The sequence below is a fragment of the Hyperolius riggenbachi genome, chromosome 3 (genome assembly GCF_040937935.1).
Source record: "Hyperolius riggenbachi isolate aHypRig1 chromosome 3, aHypRig1.pri, whole genome shotgun sequence".
In the NCBI taxonomy this organism is placed as follows: Eukaryota; Metazoa; Chordata; class Amphibia; order Anura; family Hyperoliidae; genus Hyperolius; species Hyperolius riggenbachi.
In genome coordinates, this window is record NC_090648.1 from 218690652 (window position 1) to 218713210 (window position 22559).

Genomic DNA, 22559 nt, shown 5'->3' on the forward strand with positions numbered 1-22559 from the left:
AAAAAGTGCTCGTTACTTAGGATAAGAGAATTACTTAGTAGAGTCTCAAAGCCTACCGTAATTTTAACCTGAATAATGATGGATGTACATTTTCACAAGTCTGCTATCCCCTGATGATCAAACAGTACATCTTTGACTGACACAGCATGGTGTACACAGCATACACATATAAAAACATAACATATGCCACAAAGCTCTCACCTGCAACAGAGAGTTTTGCCGTACGACTCACAATACTACCCAAGCTGTCCACTGTGGCCACACACTGGTAAATCCCCTCGTCTGGTTTGTTGTGCTTGGAGTGCACTACGCTAGTAATAAACAAAGATCCATCTGGAAGAAGTCGGCGCCGGTCATCAGACACTAAATTTAGAAAAGTTCCATCTTTTTTCCATTCAATTTTTGCAGCTGGTTCAGCATATACAGAACAGTTCAGGATTGCTGGAGTCCCACGTAGTGTTACAGTGTCCACTGGCTCAGCCAGAAAATAGAAGGGCGTAAATGTCCTGAACCCTGAACCTGTGAAAGAGACAAACATACTGTTAATTCTCCTGCCACATTGCACTTATCAGAGTTGTTTATGGTTGAAGTCTGTAACAGTACAAAACATTTTCCATTTTTCCTGCAGGCACTCTGCTTCCTCCCACATCCCAAAAACATACAGGTAAATTAATTGACCTAGACTATGCTGGACATATGATTATGGTAAGTATTGGATTGTGAGCCCCTCTGAGTGACTCTGTACAGCGCTGTGAAAGATGTCAGAGCTATATAAAAATACTAAATACAATAATGTATTAAAACATTATTTTAGGCTGGTCATATGCAATGATTTTTCCACCCAAATTTGATAACTGTTGAATTTGCAAGGAATCTACAGCTCCCAACATGCCTGAGCAATCAACTCTCAATTGATTTTTAGGCAGTTTGAACAAAAAGGTGACAGATACATTGAAATCTCCTTGTGAAGTTGGCAGGGGGTGGTTTGTCACATAAGACTGCACTACAAGGCTATTGATTCTTCAAATATTGATCAGATTTGGATATAGATTGAGTGGACAAGGTAGTAGTTATCAATTACTACTACCTGATCAATTTCCAAAGGCCAATGATTCATCACTTGCCAGATCAGACCATCTATTGCTTATATGTCAAGCATAAACTAGGATAAAATTATTATATAATTTTGGAAGACCGTATACAGTTCCACTTTGGGCTTGCATTTTCAATAGAGGAGGCAAAAGCATAAAATGAGAGTTCTAAAGCAAAAGTCAAATAACTTTGCAGTGTTGTGTCTAAAAAATGAATGCCAGTATGCATTTAAAACCACACACACCACCTTTCATGTGATCTTGGGAAAACAGTAATAGCAACATAGGAGTACACAATTCAAAAGTATATATAAAAAAAAAACCCAACAACAAAAAAAACATACCCTGGCTGTTACTTTGGATCCTAATTAACCTGTGGTCTGCAAAATGCATGCAGAAATACAAAAACTTTAAAAGTAACTCATCGAAGACTATTTTTAGGTCAGTGTTAAGATTAAAGCTCTAAATAAATGAAATAAATAAATAGTTAAGAAATACAAAAATATCAGCTACCATTCTATTCACACTAGCTCATTACATGCGTAATGTGTGATTTGCTGTAACGCTGTCATAAATCTTACCATTATTTTGCCATGTAACTTATTTTATAAAACTGTGTGTGGGAATGCAGTTTGGTCACACAAATTCTTTTCAGTACAATCAAATAGTCTCTGCAACCAACATTTGGAAAAAATAACTAACATGTGTGGCAAACGTGATGCAAACACTTTTCTCTTCAAACATCCCACCCCCCGAGCTCATTATACATATTAAACTTATTTACACATCTTGCTCACAATAAATGCACAAAGTGCAATGACAAAGTCTCTAAATGTGAGGTGGGAGACAGAATGGCTGAGATCATTGTAGGCACTCTGAACATCTGTTCAGCACTGAAAGAGAGAACAGATAACACTTAGCAAGCAGTGCAAACAATGGTAGAGGCAGTGGATGGCACAGTGGCACAGTGCCAGCTCACCTCTTCCCAGCGTGAAAATCAGCAAACTCAGTAGTTCTTCCATAACATGTCTGTGTGTAAGGGCAAGCAGACACTGATCTAACCCATCCCCTTCCCTCAGCACTTCCTTCACACAGCAGAACAGTGCAGAGAAGGCTCCTAAAGCACAGACTGAAAGTGTAACATATATTCTTATAAATGTGGCAAGCAGCAACAAAGTTTTCATATACTGCTTTTAGAAACTGAACAAATCGGAATGGAAAATCCTCAGCCCTGCTGCACAATGACATCGGTGTTCATTTCACACCTTGCCATATAGAAATCAATAAATCAAGGCAAGTTTGCCACTCACTATAGCAATCCAAAACACTTGGGTAAAGGCAAGATCATTTAAAGAGTCTGTCAAAAAGGGGGAGATAAATATATAAAAATGAATACATTTTTATTATTTGAAAACTTCATTATCCTCCTTACATATGAATATGTAATCCTGACATTTGTAGAGCGCTTCTCTCCTGCTGGACTCAAAGCGCTCAAGAGCGGCAGCCACTAAGGCCTGGAACCCACTGAAATCAGCAAACGCAAAACGCAACCGCTAGCGTTTTGTCTGAGTGGTTTGCAAGCAGATTCATGCGCGTTTTTGATCGTGTTTTGCAACATTGTATTTTTTTGCCCGGCTGGTGCGTAGCGTTTTGCGTTTTTATCCTGATTGGTCCTGTGAATTATTTTTAATTTTGTTACAGTGTGCTGAACCGCAAAACGCTAGCAAAACCGCTCAGCTTAGGTTTTGCTGAGCGTTTCTGCTAGCGTTTCAATACTTTACATTGAAGCGCTAACGCTCCCAAAATGCTGCAGGTCCTGCGTTTGCGTTTCTGGTAAACGCAAACGCTCCTGTGGAAGTTGCCCCATCCATTAACATTAGCCCAGCGTTTTGGCAAACTGCTAGCGTATCGCAGTGCTGCCAAAACGCTGCCAAAAGCGTTCCTGTGGGTTCCAGCCCTAAGGGAGTGCTCAAGGGGCCATCCTGCAGTTTTAGGAGGCCTGTGAACTGCTACAAGATAACATTATGCTATCCTAATGGTGGAATACAGTGAGTGTGGTATACTGTGAGTGTGGAGTTAATTCATTGTGGGTTACTAAAATTTCCCCACTCCAGAAAAAAAAAGCATTAAACCTGGGACCCACAACAGCACTTTTAGCATTGTTTAAAAGGAACTAAATATAGCAGCCTCCATATTCCTCACACTTTAAAGAGACACTGAAGCGAAAAAAAATATATGATATAATGAATTGGTTGTGTATTATGAATAATTACTAGAAGATTAGCAGCAAAGAAAATATTCTCAAATTTTTAATTTCAGGTATATAGTGTTTTTTCTAACATTGCATCATTCTCTAATATGTGCAGATTACACAACACTCAGCATTCAAAATGATTCTTTCAGAGCAGTCTGTGAACTAATGACCTCTCCTCTGGCAGAGGAAAAGTAAATAGTTCAATAACAGTTGAGATAATAAAAGTCAGAAAACAGCCCTCTCCACGACTTTGAAAGTCATAGAGCTTAATGGCTTTTTTGCATAGAGATAACAACTGGAGTTTCTTAGCTCTTCCTGTACTGGAAACAATTAGACTGATGTATCTGATCTTAATGTTTTATTTCTTAGCTGCACTACACATACAAATCATAATATCATAATTGTTTTTTCGCTTCAGTGTCTCTTTAAGTGCGCTTTAAGGCTGTGCACGCAGGAGACAAAGTTAACTTTATGCTGGGAATACATGGTAAATTTTTCGCGTTCGATTCGGCGCGCAATCTATTATGGCTCATACACACGGGGTACAGCTGTCGCTGCAACCACGTGGCACGCGAGTGTTGCGGCAACAGGTCGCCCGTGTGTATGGCGCGCGCCCCAAACCGTCGCTACTCAGAGCTGTTGCCAGGTGATTGACTTGCTCAATCGCCAGCAACAGCTGTCGCCGCAACTTCGCCGCAATTGTCGCTAGTCCGCGTGTGTATGCGGACTAGCGACAGGAGACCCAATGCAAGTGAATGGAGCATTCGGCTGGGGGATGCTCCATTCACAGACAGCTTCTGCCGCGTCTCTGCCTTTCTGGCGAGACGTGTAGATAGCTGCTGTCGCTCCCTGGTTTCTTGTAGCCATGCAACGGGGGACAATTGTGCCCCGTGTGTATGCAGCTTTAGCCATTCGATTTTCTGCTCGATTCTCTTATCTTCCACTCGTTTTTCTTATCTTTTTTCCATTCACTTCTATGAGAAATCGAGCGGAAACGAATCGAGCAGAACATCGGACATGTCGGAATTTTATCATCGAAGGAATCTATCAGAACGATTCTTAGCAAAAAACGTACCCGTGTATTCCCAGCATTACAGAAAATCTTACAAAAAAATTGTATGGTGTGTACTATGGTGCTGTATTAGATCAATAAAAGTTTTTGCAACCGAGATGCTTGTAGATCTTGATCAGTACTGCACGTCATGCCACATGCAATATTTACAAATGCCTGCCGATATAAAGTCATTTTGCTTAAAGGAAAACTGAAGCAATAAGAATATGGAGGCTGTCATATGTATTTCTTTTTAAACAATACCAGTTGCCTGGCAGCCCTGCTGGTCTTTTTGGCTGCAATAGTGTTTGAATAATACTAGAAATACGCAAGTGGCTAATCTTGTCAGATCTGACAATGTCAGAAACGCCTGATCTGCATATGCTTGTTCAGGGGCTATGGCTAAAAGTATAAGAGGCAGAGGATCAGCAGGGCTGCCCAGTAACTGGTGTTTAAAAGGAAATGCGTACAGTGGGGCCTTCATATTCCTCTCGGTACAGTGCTTTCATAAAACATAACCGCACAGCTGGCACAAAAAAGCCTGCAAAAGGGCAAGTTGAGCCAGTCATCATTCCGAAGAAATAAATTACAAATGGTGCTCATGCTTGGCTGGTGGACAGGCTTGAGGAGAAGTGATACATAGAACTGGCTACACAATTGATTACAAGGGCAGTGTTTTATTTACAACATGCGTATCAACCCTCTGTCACCCATCATAATGAAAAGTACACATACATTCCCGGCATAGAGGTGGGAGTGACTGAGCAGCTACACCGCATCATGGCATTTATTGCTGCAGCACGTAGTGGTTAGCTCTCTCGCCTTGCAGCGCTGGGTCACTGGTTCGAATCCCAGCCAGGGCACTATCTGCAAAAGAGTTTGTATGTTCTCTCCGTGTCTGCGTGGGTTTCCTCCGGGCACTCCGGTTTCCTCCCACATTCCCCCCAAAAAAACATACGGATAAGTTAATTGGCTCCCCCTAAAATTGGCCCTAGACTACAGTACTTACACTACATAATATAGACATATGGCAATGGTAGGGATTAGATTGTGAGCTCCTTTGAGGGACAGTTAGTGACAAGATATATATATATATATACTCTGTACAGCGCTGCGTTATATGTCGGCGCTATATAAATACTAAATAATAATAATAATTTATGACAACTGAAGATTTATTTCATGCGTGTATTCCAACAAGTCCACAGGCGCTCTGTAGAACAAGATAATTCAACCTAATAGTATATCGCGGGCTAAATGGGGATGCATGCAGTTTAGAAGGCTTACAAAACCCCAGTGCGTAATCTAATTATAGCTTAGGACTATTTTTCCTCAGGTTAACATTTCCATAATGAAGAGGGAAAAACATCTCAGGTAAACGAATGAACAGATGTAGTCATTGTGAAAAAGAACAGTCTGGAGCCAAAATGGAAGTGATACGTCAGCATGAAAAAAGGGGGCGCGCAAGTAAACACACTGCCAGGGTCCAGCAGGACTGTTGATTCCCAGTGATAAATGGTTCTCCCTTACCCGCTATAATAATTTTAGCACCCCCCCCCCACCACCACCACCAAATACATCTATCAGAGGAATGTTACATACCCCCAAAGCACACCAACAGCCCCCTCTGCTTCTAGCTACATGCCACAAATCACACGCCCCCTCCTTAGACATGTGTATAATAGAAATGGGGGAGGGCAGACTGAAGTCCCATGCCATTCGTTTCCATGGATACCTGGGGCTCAGCAAGTTGCATTTCTAACTGCAGGCTGAGTGTGGGTATGCACACTCGTCCAGAGAGGGGGAGGGAGAAAGACATATGGAGGCAGCAAACCACGGCTGAGTCCTGTGTGATAAGACTGTACATATCAAATCCAGCAGCCCCTCTGAGATGAGACATAGAATACAAACATCAATAGGGATAGAAAAAACACAGAGCAAAGCAAAAAAACAACGCATTAGAATCATTGTGCTATATTATAAACAACGCTATAGTACAAATGAACTAAGCAATCAGATTTCCTTCAGGATGTAACCTTTACTGAGCAATTTGTAATTTATTACCGTTATTGTATTATTGTGATTTTCATTTGTTATTTTAAAACAAAACAACAAATACAAGGGAAAATATAAATTGGTCTTTTGGCCCCCTACCATCCAAATCTATTCTGTTAAGTTACATAGAAGTGGATTATTGTATACTCATTGAATTAAAAAAAAAAGGAAGAAAGGATAGCAATATACTGTACATTATTCCTTAAAGTGAAGAGCAACTACCAATGCTTAAGGGGGAAGGGGGGTGTCAGTCACCACATGATTACATGAAGACCATGTTAACTGCAAACAGGCATTTAACATTCAACATTAATTTAGTAGTAGTTTTATAATTCAACTATTTTACAGGAAGCAAAACAATCCAAATCCCTGTGCGATAAATCTTACAATGCAGTTTCCATACTTCTTTTGGCGTGTACACAGGGACTACAACACAATTGGTTCATGATCTAGCAGAAATTTATCAAGAAACGGTTGCCTAGAGCCACTGACTGATAGCAAGGCCCGTGTTAAATTATGGTTTTTAGCTAAGGACCCAATTATATTGTTCTATTATGGTATTCATACAATGTAGTTAGTATAGAATATAGGTTAAACAATATATCTAATACAAAAAAATGAATTTACACAAAATCTATTAAGACTATAGCTTGAGTGCTGCTAGTCTAGATTCTTTAAAGGGAACCTAAACTGAGAAGGATATGGATTTTTCCTTTAAAAATAATACCAGTTGCCCGACTCTCCTGTTGATCCTGCGTCTCTAATACTTTAACCACCCTGGCGTTCTATTAAGATCGCCAGGGCGGCTGCATGAGGGTTTTTTAAAAAAAAAAAAAAAAAACTATTTCATGCAGCCAACTGAAAGTTGGCTGCATGAAAGCCCACTAGATGGCGCTCCGGAGGCGTTCTTCTGATCACCTCCGGCGGCCAAAAGTAACACGGGAGGCCGCAATGAGCAGCCTTCCGTGTTTGGCTTCTCCCGTCGCCATGGCGACGAGCGGAGTGACGTCATGGACGTCAGCCGACGTCCGCCGCCTCCGATCCAGCCCTTATTTGTTCCGGCTGCGCAGGGCTCAGGCGGCTGGGGGGACCCTCTTTCGCCGCTGCTCGCGGCGAATCGCCGCAGAGCGGCGGCGATCGGGCAGCACACGCGGCTGGCAAAGTGCCGGCTGCGTGTGCTGCTCTTTATTTGATCAAAATCGGCCCAGCAGGGCCTGAGCGGCACCCTCTGGCGGTAATGGACGAGCTGAGCTCGTCCATACCGCTAAGGTGGTTAAAGGGAACCTTAACCACTTACCGACCGCGCAGGGGCGGCCGGAAAGTGGATCCCGCAAGGACCAGCTCATGCCCAGAGGCGGTGGTCCTTTTAGGGGCATGGGCGGAGCGATCGCGTCATCCGTGATGCGATCCTCCGCCGGGGACTGGCTCCGCCCCCCTCGCGCTGTAACCCGCCGGCCGTTCGGAAGCGCCGGCGGGTTACTAGCACCCGGATCGCCGCATACAAAGTGTATAATACACTTTGTAATGTATACAAAGTGTATTATACAGGCTGTCTCCTGCCCTGGTGGTCCCAGTGTCCGAGGGACCACCAGGGCAGGCCGCAGCCACCCTAGTCTGCACCCAAGCACACTGATCCCCCCCCCCCCCCCCCCCCCGATCGCCCACAGCACCCCTCAGACACCCCCCCCCCACCCTGCCCACCCCCCAGACAACTGTTTGCACCAGATCACCCATCAATTACTCCCTGTCACTGTCTGTCAACGCTATTTTTTTTTATTCCCTAAACTGCCCCCTGCTCTCTCCTGATCACCCCCCACCCCTCAGATTCTCCCCAGACCCCCCCCCCTGTGTACTGTATGCATCTATCCCCCTGTTCACCTGTCAATCACCCCCTGTCACTGCCACCCATCAATCACCCCCTGTCACTGCCATCCATCAATCAGCCCCTAACCTGCCCCTTGCGGGCAATCTGATCACCCACCCACACCAATAGATCGCCCGCAGATCAGACGTCAGATCACCTCCCAAGTGCAGTGTTTACATCTGTTCTCTACCCTAAACACCCACTAATTACCCATCAATCACCCCCTATCACCACCTGTCACTGTTACCCATAAGATCAGACCCTAATCTGCCCCTTGCGGGCACCCAATCACCCGCCTACATGCTCAGATTGCCCTCAGACTCCCCCTTATCAATTCGCCAGTGCAATATTTACATCTGTTCTTCCCTGTAATAACCCACTGATCACCTGTCAATCACCTGTCAATCACCCCCTGTCACTGCCACCCATCAATCAGCCCCTAACCTGCCCGTTGCGGGCAATCTGATCACCCACACCAATAGATCGCCCGCAGATCCGACGTCAGATCACCTCCCAAGTGCAGTGTTTACATCTGTTCTCCACCCTAAACACCCACTAATTACCCATCAATCACCCCCTGTCACTGCTACCTATCAGATTAGACCCCTTTCTGCCCCTAGGGCACTCAATCACCCGCCCACACCCTCAGAACACCCTCAGACCCCAGCCCTGATCACCTCGCCAGTGCATTGCTTGCATCTATTCCCCCCTCTAATCACACCTTGAGACACCCATCAATCACCTCCTGTCACACCTACCCATCAGATCAGGCCCCAATTTGCCCCGTGTGGGCTCCTGATCACTCGGCCAAACCCTCAGATCCCCTTCCGATCACCTCCCCAGTGCATTGATTGCATCTATTTTCCCCTCTAACCACCCCCTGAGACACCCATCAATCACCTCCTGTCACCCCCCTAGCACTCCTATCCATCAGATCAGGCCCAATACAACCTGTCATCTAAAAGGCCACCCTGCTTATGACCGGTTCCACAAAATTCGCCCCCTCAGACCACCTGTCATCAAAATTTGCAGATGCTTATACCCCTGAACAGTCATTTTGAGACATTTGGTTTCCAGACTACTCACGGTTTTGGGCCCGTAAAATGCCAGAGCGGTATAGGAACCCCACAAGTGACCCCATTTTAGAAAAAAAGACACCCCAAGGTATTCTGTTAGGTGTATGACAAGTTCATAGAAGATTTTATTTTTTGTCAAAAGTTAGCGGAAATTGATTTTTATTGTTTTTTTTTTTTTTCACAAAGTGTAATTTTCACTAACTTGTGAAAAAAAATAAAATCTTCTATGAACTCGCCATACACCTAACGGAATACCTTGGGGGGTCTTCTAAAATGGGGTCACTTGTGGGGTTCCTATACTGCCCTGGCATTTTAGGGGCCCTAAACCGCGAGGAGTAGTCTAGAAAACAAATGCCTCCAAATGACCTGTGAATAGGACGTTGGGCCCCTTAGCGCACCTAGGCTGCAAAAAAGTGTCACATGTGGTACCGCCGTACTCAGGAAAAGTAGTATAATGTGTTTTGGGGTGTATTTTTACACATACCCATGCTGGGTGGGAGAAATATCTCTGTAAATGGACAATTATGTGTAAAAAAAAAAAATCAAACAATTGTCATTTACAGAGATATTTCTCCCACCCAGCATGGGTATGTGTAAAAATACACTCCAAAACACATTATACTACTTCTCCTGAGTAAGGCGGTGCCACATGTGTGGCACTTTTTAACACCCTAACTGCGCTAAGGGGCCAAAAGTCCAATGAGTACCTTTAGGATTTCACAGGTCATTTTGCGACATTTGGTTTCAAGACTACTCCTCACGGTTTAGGGCCCCTAAAATGCCAGGGCAGTATAGGAACCCCACAAGTGACCCCATTTTAGAAGACCCCCAAAGGTATTCCGTTAGGAGTATGGTGAGTTCATAGAAGATTTTATTTTTTGTCACAAATTAGCGGAAAATGACACTTTGTGAAAAAAAACTATTAAAATCAATTTCCGCTAACTTGCGACAAAAAATAAAATCTTCTATGAACTCACCGTACTACTAACGGAATACCTTGGGGTGTCTTTTCTAAAATGGGGTCATTAGTGGGGTTCCTATACTGCCCTGGCATTTTAGGGGCCCTAAACCGTGAGGAGTAGTCTTGAAACAAAAATGACCTGTGAAATCCTAAAGGTACTCATTGGACTTTGGGCCCCTTAGCGCAGTTAAGGTGCAAAAAAGTGCCACACATGTGGTATCGCCGTACTCAGGAGAAGTAGTATAATGTGTTTTGGGGTGTATTTTTACACATACCCATGCTGAGTGGGAGAAATATCTCTGTAAATGGACAATTGTGTGTAAAAAAAAAAAATCAAACAATTGTCATTTACAGAGATATTTCTCCCACCCAGCATGGGTATGTGTAAAAATACACCCCAAAACACATTATACTACTTCTCCTGAGTACGACAATACCACATGTGTGGCACTTTTTTGCAGCCTAACTGCGCTAAGGGGCCCAAAGTCCAATGAACACTTTTAGGCTTTACAGGGGTGCTTACAAATTAGCACCCCCCAAAATGCCAGGACAGTAAACACACCCCACAAATGACCCCATTTTGGAAAGTAGACACTTCAAGGTATTCAGAGAGGGGCATGGTGAGTCCATGGCAGATTTCGTTTTTTTTTGTCACAAGTTAGCAGAAATGGAAACTTTTTTTTTTCTTGTCACAAACTGTCATTTTCCGCTAACTTGTGACAAAAAATAATATCTTCTATGAACTCACTACGCCTCTTAGTGAATACTTTAGGATGTCTTCTTTCCAAAATGGGGTCATTTGGGGGGTATTTATACTATTCTGGAATTCTAGCCCCTCATGAAACATGACAGGGGGTCAGAAAAGTCAGAGATGCTGGAAAATGGGAAAATTCACTTTTTGCACCATAGTTTGTAAACACTATAACTTTTACCCAAACCAATAAATACAGGCTGAATGGTTTTTTTTTTATCAAAAACATGTTTGTCCACATTTTTCGTGCTGCATGTATACAGAAATTTTACTTTATTTGAAAAATGTCAGCACATAAAGTTAAAGCAGCAGCAATCAAATAGCACCAAAAGAAAGCTTTATTAGTGACAAGAAAAGGAGCCAAAATTCATTTAGGTGGTAGGTTGTATGAGCGAGCAATAAACCGTGCAGTGGTCTGAATGGAAAAAAAGTGCCTGGTCCTTAAGGGGGGTAAAGCCCACGGTCCTCAAGTGGTTAACTGATATGGAGGTTTCCTTTTAAACACCAGTTGCCTTGTAGTCCTGCTGATCTCTCTGGCTGCAGTAGTGGCTGAATCACACACCTCGATCAAGCATGCATCTAATCCAGTCTGACTTCAGTCAGAGCACCTGATCTGATCATGCTTGTTGAGGGGCTGTGGCTAAAAGTATTAGAGGCACAGATCAGCAGGAGAGTCAGGCAACTGGTATAATTTTAAAAGGAAACATCCATATCCTAAGTTTAGGTTCCCTTTAAGCCACAGCCCCTCAACAAGCTTGCAGATCAGGTGCTCTGACTGAAGTCAGACTGGATTAGCTACATGTTTATTTCAGGTGTGTGATTCAGCCACTACTGCAGCCAAAGAGATCAGCAGGACTGACAAGCAAATGGCATTGTTTAAAGGGAAACATCCATATCCCTGTCAGTAAATGTTCTCTTTAAAATAATACTTTTGCAACCTGATTGGTATTCAATCAACATACTGCGCTTAGCAACACAAAATTACCAGTGGTGGTTCAGTGATCGATAGATACCTCCCTATAAAGTAGTGTGTGAATGAAGGACAGATAAATGAATGATATCAAAGAGATGCCGATCCTTTCTCAGATCCACTAGTATACATCCATCTCTATCTACCATCCTGCACTGGCAATGGCACAGTACCAACTGCAATTAAGCAACACAACCCATTTATTTTCTCATCCATAAATCAGAAGTATTATAAAGGAATGAAGTAGTCTAATATGAAACCATTTCTCTTTTAAAAACAGGTGAAGCATTGGAACAGGTCTCCGCTTATGACCATCACCCTTTGTCTAGCAGAGAAAGTCAATGAGATGCTTGCTTTCCATTTCAGTTGGTAGCCAAATATTAAGGACTAAAATCACCCAGATGCCCAAATAGGGGAATCGGTTAGTCTTTAAAAGTACTCTTCAGAATACAGCCTAGTAAAGGCCCATACACACGCTAGATTAAAGTCAGCTGAGGTGGCCAATAATCCAGTGTGTGTACAGCAGCCCCCGGTAGATTAGATTACCCCAAGCGAGTGACAGGAGATAGGTTTCCCCATCGTCCCCCGCCTAACTCATCTTTTAGAGCAGAGGGGAAGTTTTGAGTTCAGGTCCGCTTTAAAGCCTCATACACACATACGAGGCATGCCGCCCATCGGGGATCAGTACCCGATCACTTGGGTGATTTGACTGGCCCGGAACTGACAGACGCATTGTTAGCCTGCATGCCAATTACCGGTACGTGTTCTGTGGGCGAGATAGGTGGAGAAAACAATGCGCCCAGCAGTCAGGCAGCCAAAGTGTTTCATCAGGTGGATCGCTGGCCAAGAGGAGTCAGGGGCTGCTGTACACACACTGGATTACCAGCACAAGCAAACACTAATGTCATAGCCAGTAAAATAACAAGTGGAGGGATGAATAATAATTCTTCTACATTCTTACATAAACTTTAACATCTATGCTTAAATGCTTTATCTAGAAATATGTCTATACAGTTATGCACAAATAACTATTCATTCCTGCAATATTTCAAATTAGATAATTTTGCAAGGATTACAAGCATCTGTCAGCAGCTGGCCATTTCAGAAATGGACTTCAAGACACAAGATGTGCCTGTGATTGACCACAGGAATTGCCAGATGCTTGCATCAACAGAAAGATCTAGGGGACTTTTTATATGCCATGCCAACATAATTTTTCCATAAAGAAATGAAGATATATCAAGCTATACAGATAAGCCTACTAAGCATTGTTGGCAAACAATCACACTCTTTCTGATTAATAACCCACCCCCTTTCCACTACATAAATTCTACCTGTACTTTGTTTAAAAAAAAAACAGCTGTAACATTAAAGAAGCAGCAGAATTCTTTCACAGACCATATAGCGTGCGTCTGTGTCTTCTCCATGCATGCATGTTCCAGGGTTCTAGGCTTTGTGCCTACTTCTACTGATTGATTGATTTCGGAGCAGTGTGGTAAAAACCTCCAAGGGTCTTGGCTCCCCTCATCACTAATGATGGCCCGGGCTGAGTTTCATCCAGCGTGTGTATGGGGCTTATCGGTCACATCAAATCCCTACCATAGTCATATGTCAATTTTGGGGAAACCAATTAACTTATCTGCTAACTTGCCTGTACCCCCGCTAAAAACAAGAACATACAAACTCTATGCAGATAGTATTTTGGCCAATATACTAACAAGAGACCCTAGTCAGTGCCACCCTAGTCGGTCATACATTAGTGATCTGCATAACAGCGTAGCATGACTGGGCCCTACAAACCTGCCGATCATAACAGGAATAAAAAAAGGTTTGCCACAAACACTTATGATGTATAAAGCTGAATGAAAACCATTTATTTTTTCCTAAAAAAAAAGTGCCTTATTAGTTTCAGTTCAGTACTTTGCCTCAGTGTGTAGATTTCATATTTTAAAGATAGATGCCACATGAGCTGCATCACTGGGCGCAGTTCCTCTGGAGCGCGCACACAGAAAAATGCTGATTGTTTTCAACTCTGTTATGAAGTCAGAAATCAAAAGCACCAAATGTTACACTGCTGAGTAGTAAGTGTTTTTTTTATTATTTAGGAGATACTAACATTTATGTAAATGAAGAATTCATATACTGCTTTCCTATGTTCCACAATGCTCCAATAAATGTTAAACCTTTAAATAAAACCTTTACTTCGGTCAGAGATCTAACCTTTTTCCACTTTAACGAGAAGTAAAGACATTCAACAGAGTATTTCCGTTTGTTACAAAGTTTTTCTTACATTCAGTTCTTAGACCTAGTTGCATAAAATTGTCTCAGACACCAACAGTAATAAAAACCTAAACGACGACATTTTCCCTGTGTTTGCTTGAGTTCCACTTAAATATGGGGAGAAGAAAACAACTAAAAAACCCCTCTTGCTTAGTGTCCTAATGCATTTCAGTCTACCGCTGAACTTACTAAAATCATTAAGTTAAGACAGTAAATTTATGCCATCAACTAACCTTTGTAAAGGAGCACATTGAAAAATGGTCCAAATATCAAAGCCTTTGCAACCGGTTTTTAAACAAAACTGCTAAAACCAAAACAAATATATACAAAAAAAAGTTAATAAAGTTTACAAATTAAAGCAGGACTGTGTAATTAATGGAATTGTAAATCCTGAACAGTAAATGGATGGAAATTATTGCAATGGCTGATCATAAAGTTAAGAGTCATGACCCATGGAGGCTCCCTGACCTTTGTGGAAAGAATGTGTAAAGGTGCCCCCTGCAGTAAGGACTCGTATGTCTGTCTACAAGCCCTTTAACTAGCTCTCACTATAATGGTCTTATCCTGTCTCACACAGAGGAGACTTTGCAAACTCTTTTACATGAGAATTCACTGGAGGTACTGGCGCCAGGAGATTCTCCCAGGCCATCCACAGAACAAAAAAGGAAATAAGAGTCCTGGGGACATCTGTCACCAGTGACGAGGTGGCAATTCCCAATATTCATTTTGCCTGTAGATACTTTTATAACATCTAAAGCTTAACAAATCGCTAACACAAGGCACCAGAAACACCATGTATACCCTGAAGAAATATTTGTCATTCTGCAAATCTTCAGATCAACAATGGCACTTCATAATATGGAAACTGCAGCAATAATGTACTATGAAGTTAGTCTCAAACTAGATATGGGCAGAAAGGCAAAGTACTTAGATTTTTTTATGGTAGGCTAAAAGGAACCAAAAAGCCCTCAACTAAGAAGGCATCGCAGTACAGCGGCAGTACTTTCAAATACTTTCAAGCAAGAAGTATTTTCAACCAGACAAGGATGGAAACTACTGTGAAAAAGCTGGTTTTCTTAAAGTGAAGTGACTCAAGAGAATGAACTTTAACTGTTATGAGCTCTAAAACATGGAATGCTTGGTACATTAAAAGATTATCGTGTTCTTCCTCCCCAAGGGGAATGGAAAGAGCAGGAATGCGATAAATAATAAATATTAGGTTTTTAATATATTGTGAGCTTGTTGTATTGCATTTTGAGTTTTTCCTTTTCTGGGTTCTTACCCCATCTATCATTTAGTTTAATGACCAGATGGAAACAGAAGGAAAAAAGCTCAAAGTACATTTAGGCCACATGCTATCTGAATAAACAGGAGCCTGGATAGTGCTACCAGTTCAGTATGCATACGCTGTAGTATTGTCCCATGTTAACATAGCAGTACCCGACACCTGAAATTCATTCTTCTACGCATAGCATTAGCCATGAGCCAATGGCAAGTGCTAAGAGGCAGAGAGAGTCTGGGTGGTCCTTAAATTATTATGACTATACCTCTGTGTCCATGTTCTGCACTGCATATTGCATGTGAGTGTACAATGCCAGAACTGCCATACCCATGGGGGACACAAAGGTGTCATTTAAGGACAACTGAAGCAAGAGGGATTTCCATTTAAGCAATACCAGTTGCCTGGCTATCCTGCTGATCATCTGCCTCTAATACTTTTAGCCATATACCCTGAACAAGCATGCAGCAGATCAGGTGTTTAGGACATTGTCAGATCTGACCAGATCAGCTGCTTGATTGTTTCTGGTGTTATTCAGACATTACTGCAGCCAAATAGATCAGCAGGGCTGCCAATCAAATGGTATGGTTTAAAAGGAAATAAATATGGCAGCCTCCATATCCCTCTCACTTCAGTGTCTAGGTATGTCTAGGTATGGGGAATGTGAACAGAGCTGCAATTAACTCAATGTACAGTTCAAGAGTGTCAAAGTTTAAATTGGGAGAATAGTACAATTTTCAATAGCTATATCAAACCATTCCAAATAGTTTAGATGGAAGCTGAAATAAAGGGTGCTCACAGATCTGTATTATATGTGTACAAAACATTCAATATGAATACTATTGACCCTGATGCATGACAACTGGTGTTTTTCAAAGTTATGTAAGGATCTGTAGAGGATGATAAATGAAGGATGCCTACCAAAGTCTTGTTTACATATTGCTCCTTTTCGTATTAGTACAGCTGACACACATTCCTCTCATTCTTCTACGTGCGTATAAATTTGGATGGACGTGGAAACCATAGGAAGTATTTGGAGTAATTCTAAACAGAACGTCTGCCATGCAGATAAATGCTGGCACACACTGATAGGCAGTGGTGAGGGGCTTGGTGGGGGATCATAGAACACTGGGAGCAGACAGAGACGTTCTGGCATTGGTGTACTCACTAATACTGAAGGGAATGGCATGTAAATAGTGTTCAATAGGGTGCAAAATTAATACATCTCTTTAGCATGGTTTGCTGAAATCTTTGCAATGCATAAACTACTTCTAAAGGGAATTGTATTTTTTTCTTCACAAAAGTGGAGCTATACTAGCATGTTAAAAAATTAAGAGCATCAAGGGTAAGCTCTCCACATTCTTCATGTAAATGGACACAGAAGTACATGATGATCACATTACAACTATATGGGTTGAGGTTACAGAAGTTAGGCTTCCTAAGACAACTTCATTCAACTGGAATGCCATGCTGTGGTCTGCTCAACTTTTAACAGCTGCTGTAGAAAAAGCTTTCCCGATAGCCAGGTGACCGTCTGATGTACAACTGTGATGCTAACAATTAAATGTATGTATTTATAAAGGAGCAGGGAGAGTATAATGCAGAGATTTCATGATATACTGCAGTCTTGGATATCCCACTTTCCTTCCTTCCACAAATCTGCAGCACTGTTCAGTTTTCTTGCCTAGTAAAATTTTACTCTGACTGTTGAACATAAATATTTTAAAAGCAGTTTCTGTATTAAATCTATATACTTATGGCGGAGGTACAGAATAACATAAAGTCAGCTTACAGAATATGAAAAATTGCTGAAACCCTGACAAAGGTAACAAAGTGTCTTATTTGCTGCATCATGTAGAATAGGAAAGATTTCACATTATACTGATTATTACTAATTAGTTGACTACTTTCTGAATAATATGATATTGTTAATCACTGGAGAGAAGGTGAAAAAGACATTTCATTTAAAATCACCAGGAAAATCTGACTAAAGAAAGGCACCGTCACAAGATCCCTGTCACCTGAGTGGCAAAATCCTTTGCCAAGCATTCTTGGAGGAACTAAAGCTTGGAATGATGTTATCAGTGATTGCCATTTTCTAGAGAAACACAGCACTACTGTTGCCTAGTGACTCTCCTCCACATATGTATTTTAAATGAAATGCAGCATTGTGTTTGTTTTTCAGTTTTTTGTTTTTTTTTAAGCTTCGTATCAAAACATATTTTGTATTAAGATTACAAAGTATGCAAGTACATTTTTAACACCATCTACTAATTTGAATGGTAGCAATTTGTAAATAAAATCTCATGTTCCTTCACAGATGCAGTAAACCGGACAATGACACCAACTTCATTCTGTATGGACTTCTCTTCACACAGCAGTAAAATTAGAATATTTCTTTCAGCTTGCTGTGCAAACCAGCAGGTGGCGCTTCAAACATAGCTCTCCATAGTATCCCCACATCAGAGTTACATCTTCTTTCCTCTAGTCTATTATAAGGCATGCCACATTGACACTGCAAGGAATTTAGGTACATGAAATTCAGAAAATTAAAGAATTAATGGTTATCTTTCTACAATATGGAGACCTTCAAGCACAACCCTGCAATCACCAGGGTGTCAGGCATTAGGTTTCCAAGCTTGTCCATGACAGGTTAAAGCCTTGTGACAGACCTATGGCCAAAGTTCCTGGATCTCCTAATAAGTACTAAATATTCACTGGCTTTGGCTCAGCAGGTATTGTACTGTTGTGGGATAATAGCCATTTTTAAAATGGAGGACGGAGGGTTCCATTGATCACAGTGGACAAATGGTATGCAGGAGTGGAGAAAGATTGAGGAGTAGACTACACAGGAGGTAAGAATGACCTGTGTATGGTTATTTTGAATTTTTTTTTTCAGTTCAGGATTTCGTAAATGCAAGTCCCCTGACACCGGCAGATTATGATCAATATTGGCCCTGACAACAAGGACCCTGGGGGTTGTCTCCTCACAATTTGGTTATGTCAGTTTTAGTTCATCACTCAACAGTATTGATAGTTGTGTGAAGCTGAAAGATTAGAAGACTAAACTCTTCCAGGGGCATGAATTGGACACTTCAGCAGTGAGTGGGAAAGATTGATATAAAAACAAAAACATAGGGTATAGCATTGGAAGCTCCTTCCATTTAATGAATGGGCAGTTGTAGTAAACCTTGAATTCTTGACAAGACACACAATGACTTCCAGTTTTGTGCAGTCTCCTGAGCAGGAACTGGACCAAAGAAACCTGAGAATTTTGGAAATTATTATTATTATTATTATTATTTAGTATTTATATATAGCGTCGACATATTACGCAGCGCTGTACAGTGTATATATATATATCTTGTCACTAACTGTCCCTCAAAGGAGCTCACAATCTAATCCCTACCATTGCCATATGTCTATATTATGTAGTGTAAGTACTGTAGTCTAGGGCCAATTTTAGGGGTAGCCAATTAACTTATCCGTATGTTTTTTTGGAATGTGGGAGGAAACCGGAGTGCCCGGAGGAAACCCACGCAGACACGGAGAGAACATACAAACTCTTTGCAGATAGTGCCCTGGCTGGGATTCAAACCAGGGACCCAGCGCTGCAAGGCGAGAGAGCTAACCACTACGCCACCGTGCTGCCCCCACACACATTCACTGTTTTGATTTCCAGCAAGTCTTCACTGAAGTTATAACAGTGTTAAAAAGCTATTGCAGTTTCAGAATGAAATTAAAATCCAGTTTTTAAAGGATACCCGAAGTGACATGTGACATGATGAGATAGACATGGGAATGTTCAGTGCCAAGCACACTAATAACTATGCTGTGTTCCTTTTTTCTTTCTCTGCCTGAAAGAATTAAATATCAGGTATGTAAGTGGCTAACTCAATCCTGACTCAGACAGGAAGTGACTACAGTGTGACCCTCACTGATAAGAAATTCCCCTTTTTATCTCTTTCTTGCTCTCGGAAGCCTCTTTCAGCTAGAAAAGTGTTTTATAGTTGGAATTTCTGTGCTGCGTGGGCTCTCCAGCCCGTAGCACAGATCAGGATTTAGCCAGGGCGTTCAGACTAACCCCCTTTTTTCCCCACTGGGGGGGGGGGGGGGATGTCCTGCTGGGGGGGGGGGGGGGGTCTGATTGCCCCCAGCTTGCTGCGCTTTACGGGGTCTTCAAAGCCCCCTCCGCAGCGTTTTCCGCGCTCCCTGCCTTCCCGACCCTCCCTCTCCCTCCATGGGCTGCGCAGGACGGATATCCGTCCTGCGCATTGAAGGATAGGCTTCAGCCTATCATATGCCGGCGATCCCCGGCCAGAGGCCGGGGATCGCCGATCTGCCTTACGGCGCTGCTGCGCAGCAGCGCCGTATGATGTAAACAGCGGCGATTTCTTCCCCACCGGTTTACATTTTGCCGGCGAGCCGCGATCGGCGGCGAGCCGGCTGTTTACGGAGACACCCTCCGTGAACTGATGTGGAAAGGCCGTTTCCATGGGAAACCACTTAAGACGTGCCGTCTATGGGCGTTAGCTGGTCGTTAAGTGGTTAAGCAATGTTAAACTGCAAAATAATTTGCACAACACTGTTCAGTTTTATAAGATTTTCAGTTAAGCTTTAACAGAAATCAACAGAATAAAAACAAACACATTCAACTTACCAGTAAATGGTTTCATAGACATTTGTTAATAGAAGGTTTAGTCAACAGGATATGCGATTGTGATAAAAGGCACTAGAGTTACAAATGTAATTGAAATTGTGTAGAAATCCCACAAATCAGTGCTTTCCCCCTCCAGTTAAGAGATGAAACAAAAGCAGTGAGTTCTTGTAGGAGGGTAGGGAAGATCAAGATGCTGTTTGTTTAGCTAAACCTTTTCATTCTGTCTTTTCCATGGCAACCCAGCCATTACAGAAAGAGGACATTACTCAATCTGACGAACAAGGCTCCATCCGGAGACAATAAAAAACTGCGTGAACAAGATTCTTTTAATTTACCGGGACTCTATGTATACAAACCCACACATTTTCATTCAGTGGTTTAAAATATTATCGTAAAAACGTTATTAAAGGGGACATTTTCTTTAAAGTAAATATCTAGTGACATTTTCATGGTGGTACACTGTCCTGCAGTTCTAGGTTTAAAACATTGTGAAGAAAAATATAATCATCAGCTAGTGTTTTGAAAAGACTGGATCCTGCATGCAAAAAGGTGTCTAGAGTCACCAATGGCCTGAAGCTCAAGTGCAGATGGGTTATGCAAGAGGACAATGTGAAGCACAAAACCAAGTGCACCTCTGTACCACAACACAGCAAAGTCAAAGCCCTGACATGAACCTCATTAAGCTGCTATGGTAAGGCCTTTAATAGGAACCTGACATATGAGACCTATTGAAGCTGCCATATTTACTTCCTTTTAAACAATTCCAGTTGAATGGCACTCCTGCTGTTCCCTCTGGTTAGTAAAGTCTAAATTACACACCTGAAACAAGCATGCAGCTAATTTTGGCAGATTAGTCAGACATCCAATCTGCATGCTTGTTCAGGGTCTAAGGCTAAAAGTATTAAGGTAGCCATACACTGGTCGATTTGCCATCAGATTCGACCAACAGACAGATCCCTATCTGATCGAATCTGATCAGAGAGGGATCATATGGCTACCTTTACTGCAAACAGATTGTGAACAGATTTCAGCCTGAAACCGTTCACAATCTGTGGTGGTGGTGCTGCTGCCGCTTCCCCCCATCCCGCATACATTACCTGCTCCGCCGGCGCTACTCCCGGGTCTCCGCTCTTCTTCTCCGCTCTGGTCTGGTCTCCGGCATGCTTCCCTCCTTCCTGTCTGGAGGAAGTTTAAACAGTAGAGCGCCCTCTACTGTTTAAACTTCCTGCCGGGACAGGAAGAAGGGAAGCATGCCGGAGACCAGACCAGAGGGAAGAAGAAGAGCGGAGACCCGGGAGTGGCGCCAGCGGAGCAGGTAATGTATTGCAGCTCTATTGCGTCGGTCGTCGGGCACTCGACCGCCGCTAGCGATGCGCTCTTTACCCGCGGGCGATCGACGGTTATTTTCCGCATGGCGCGATTGACGGGATCGGACGGAATGGATCGAAATTCGGCATGTAGCGCGAACGATTGACAGCAGATTCGATCCCAGTGATCGAATCTGCTGTCGAAACGGCAGCAAATCGGGCCAGTGTATGGCCAGCTTTAGAGGCAGAGGATCAGCAGGACAACCAGGCAATGTGCATTATTTAAAAGGAAATAAACATGTCAGCCTCCACATTCCTCTCACCTCAGGTTCCCTTTAATGGGCAGTTTGCATGCAGCATGTGGGAATCGAAGTTTTTAAAGATTTGTACAGCTCGATTCGTATTGATTGATGATGGACAAGGTTTCTGCTGATCACATGTAAACGATCTAGAAAATGCAGATGCTGGTCATTTCCCAGATCTACCACACATCTACAAGGGAATATCAGAAATATTTAAGAAACATACTTAGGTTTGTATACAAATATATGGTGCTGTGTTTTTGTAACGGTTATAGAGTCTTGCTATGTGCTGGGAGCCGTTCACGAGGAGGTGGTGATGAAAAGAAGAAAACAACCGGTTGCAGAATCTGAGTGTAATAACTGGGGGTTTGTGGGAAATAAAGATTAAAAAACGGCCAGCATCGAACAGAGGAGGAGATGGAGGCATCACTTGAAGAGAGGAGCCTGGTGACTCGGAATGGAGGAGACATGCTGTACCTGTATGCCATTTCTCTACCATGAATGCTGCTCTGTTCCCTGCAATAAGGGAGATCATCATGGGCCCTATTCCCCGCAATAAGGGAGATCATCATGGGGAAAACCTTGGTTAAACCAGTGGAAAAGGGAGAAAGTGTGGATGCAGAAAGTTCTTGCTGTGATTTGTGCGAGTTCATTTATA

General features: G+C 42.5%; 1 protein-coding gene across 8 annotated transcripts in view; it reads right to left on the reverse strand.

The window, feature by feature from the left end:
• NEO1 (neogenin 1) overlaps positions 1–22559 on the reverse strand; it is a 199024-nt gene that overhangs the window by 64522 nt on the left and 111943 nt on the right. For all 8 annotated transcript variants that reach the window (XM_068275750.1, XM_068275752.1, XM_068275753.1 and 5 more), the window contains exon 2: positions 202–519. In XM_068275750.1, the coding sequence (XP_068131851.1) occupies positions 202–519 (318 nt within the window). The remainder of the gene's footprint in view (positions 1–201; positions 520–22559) is intronic.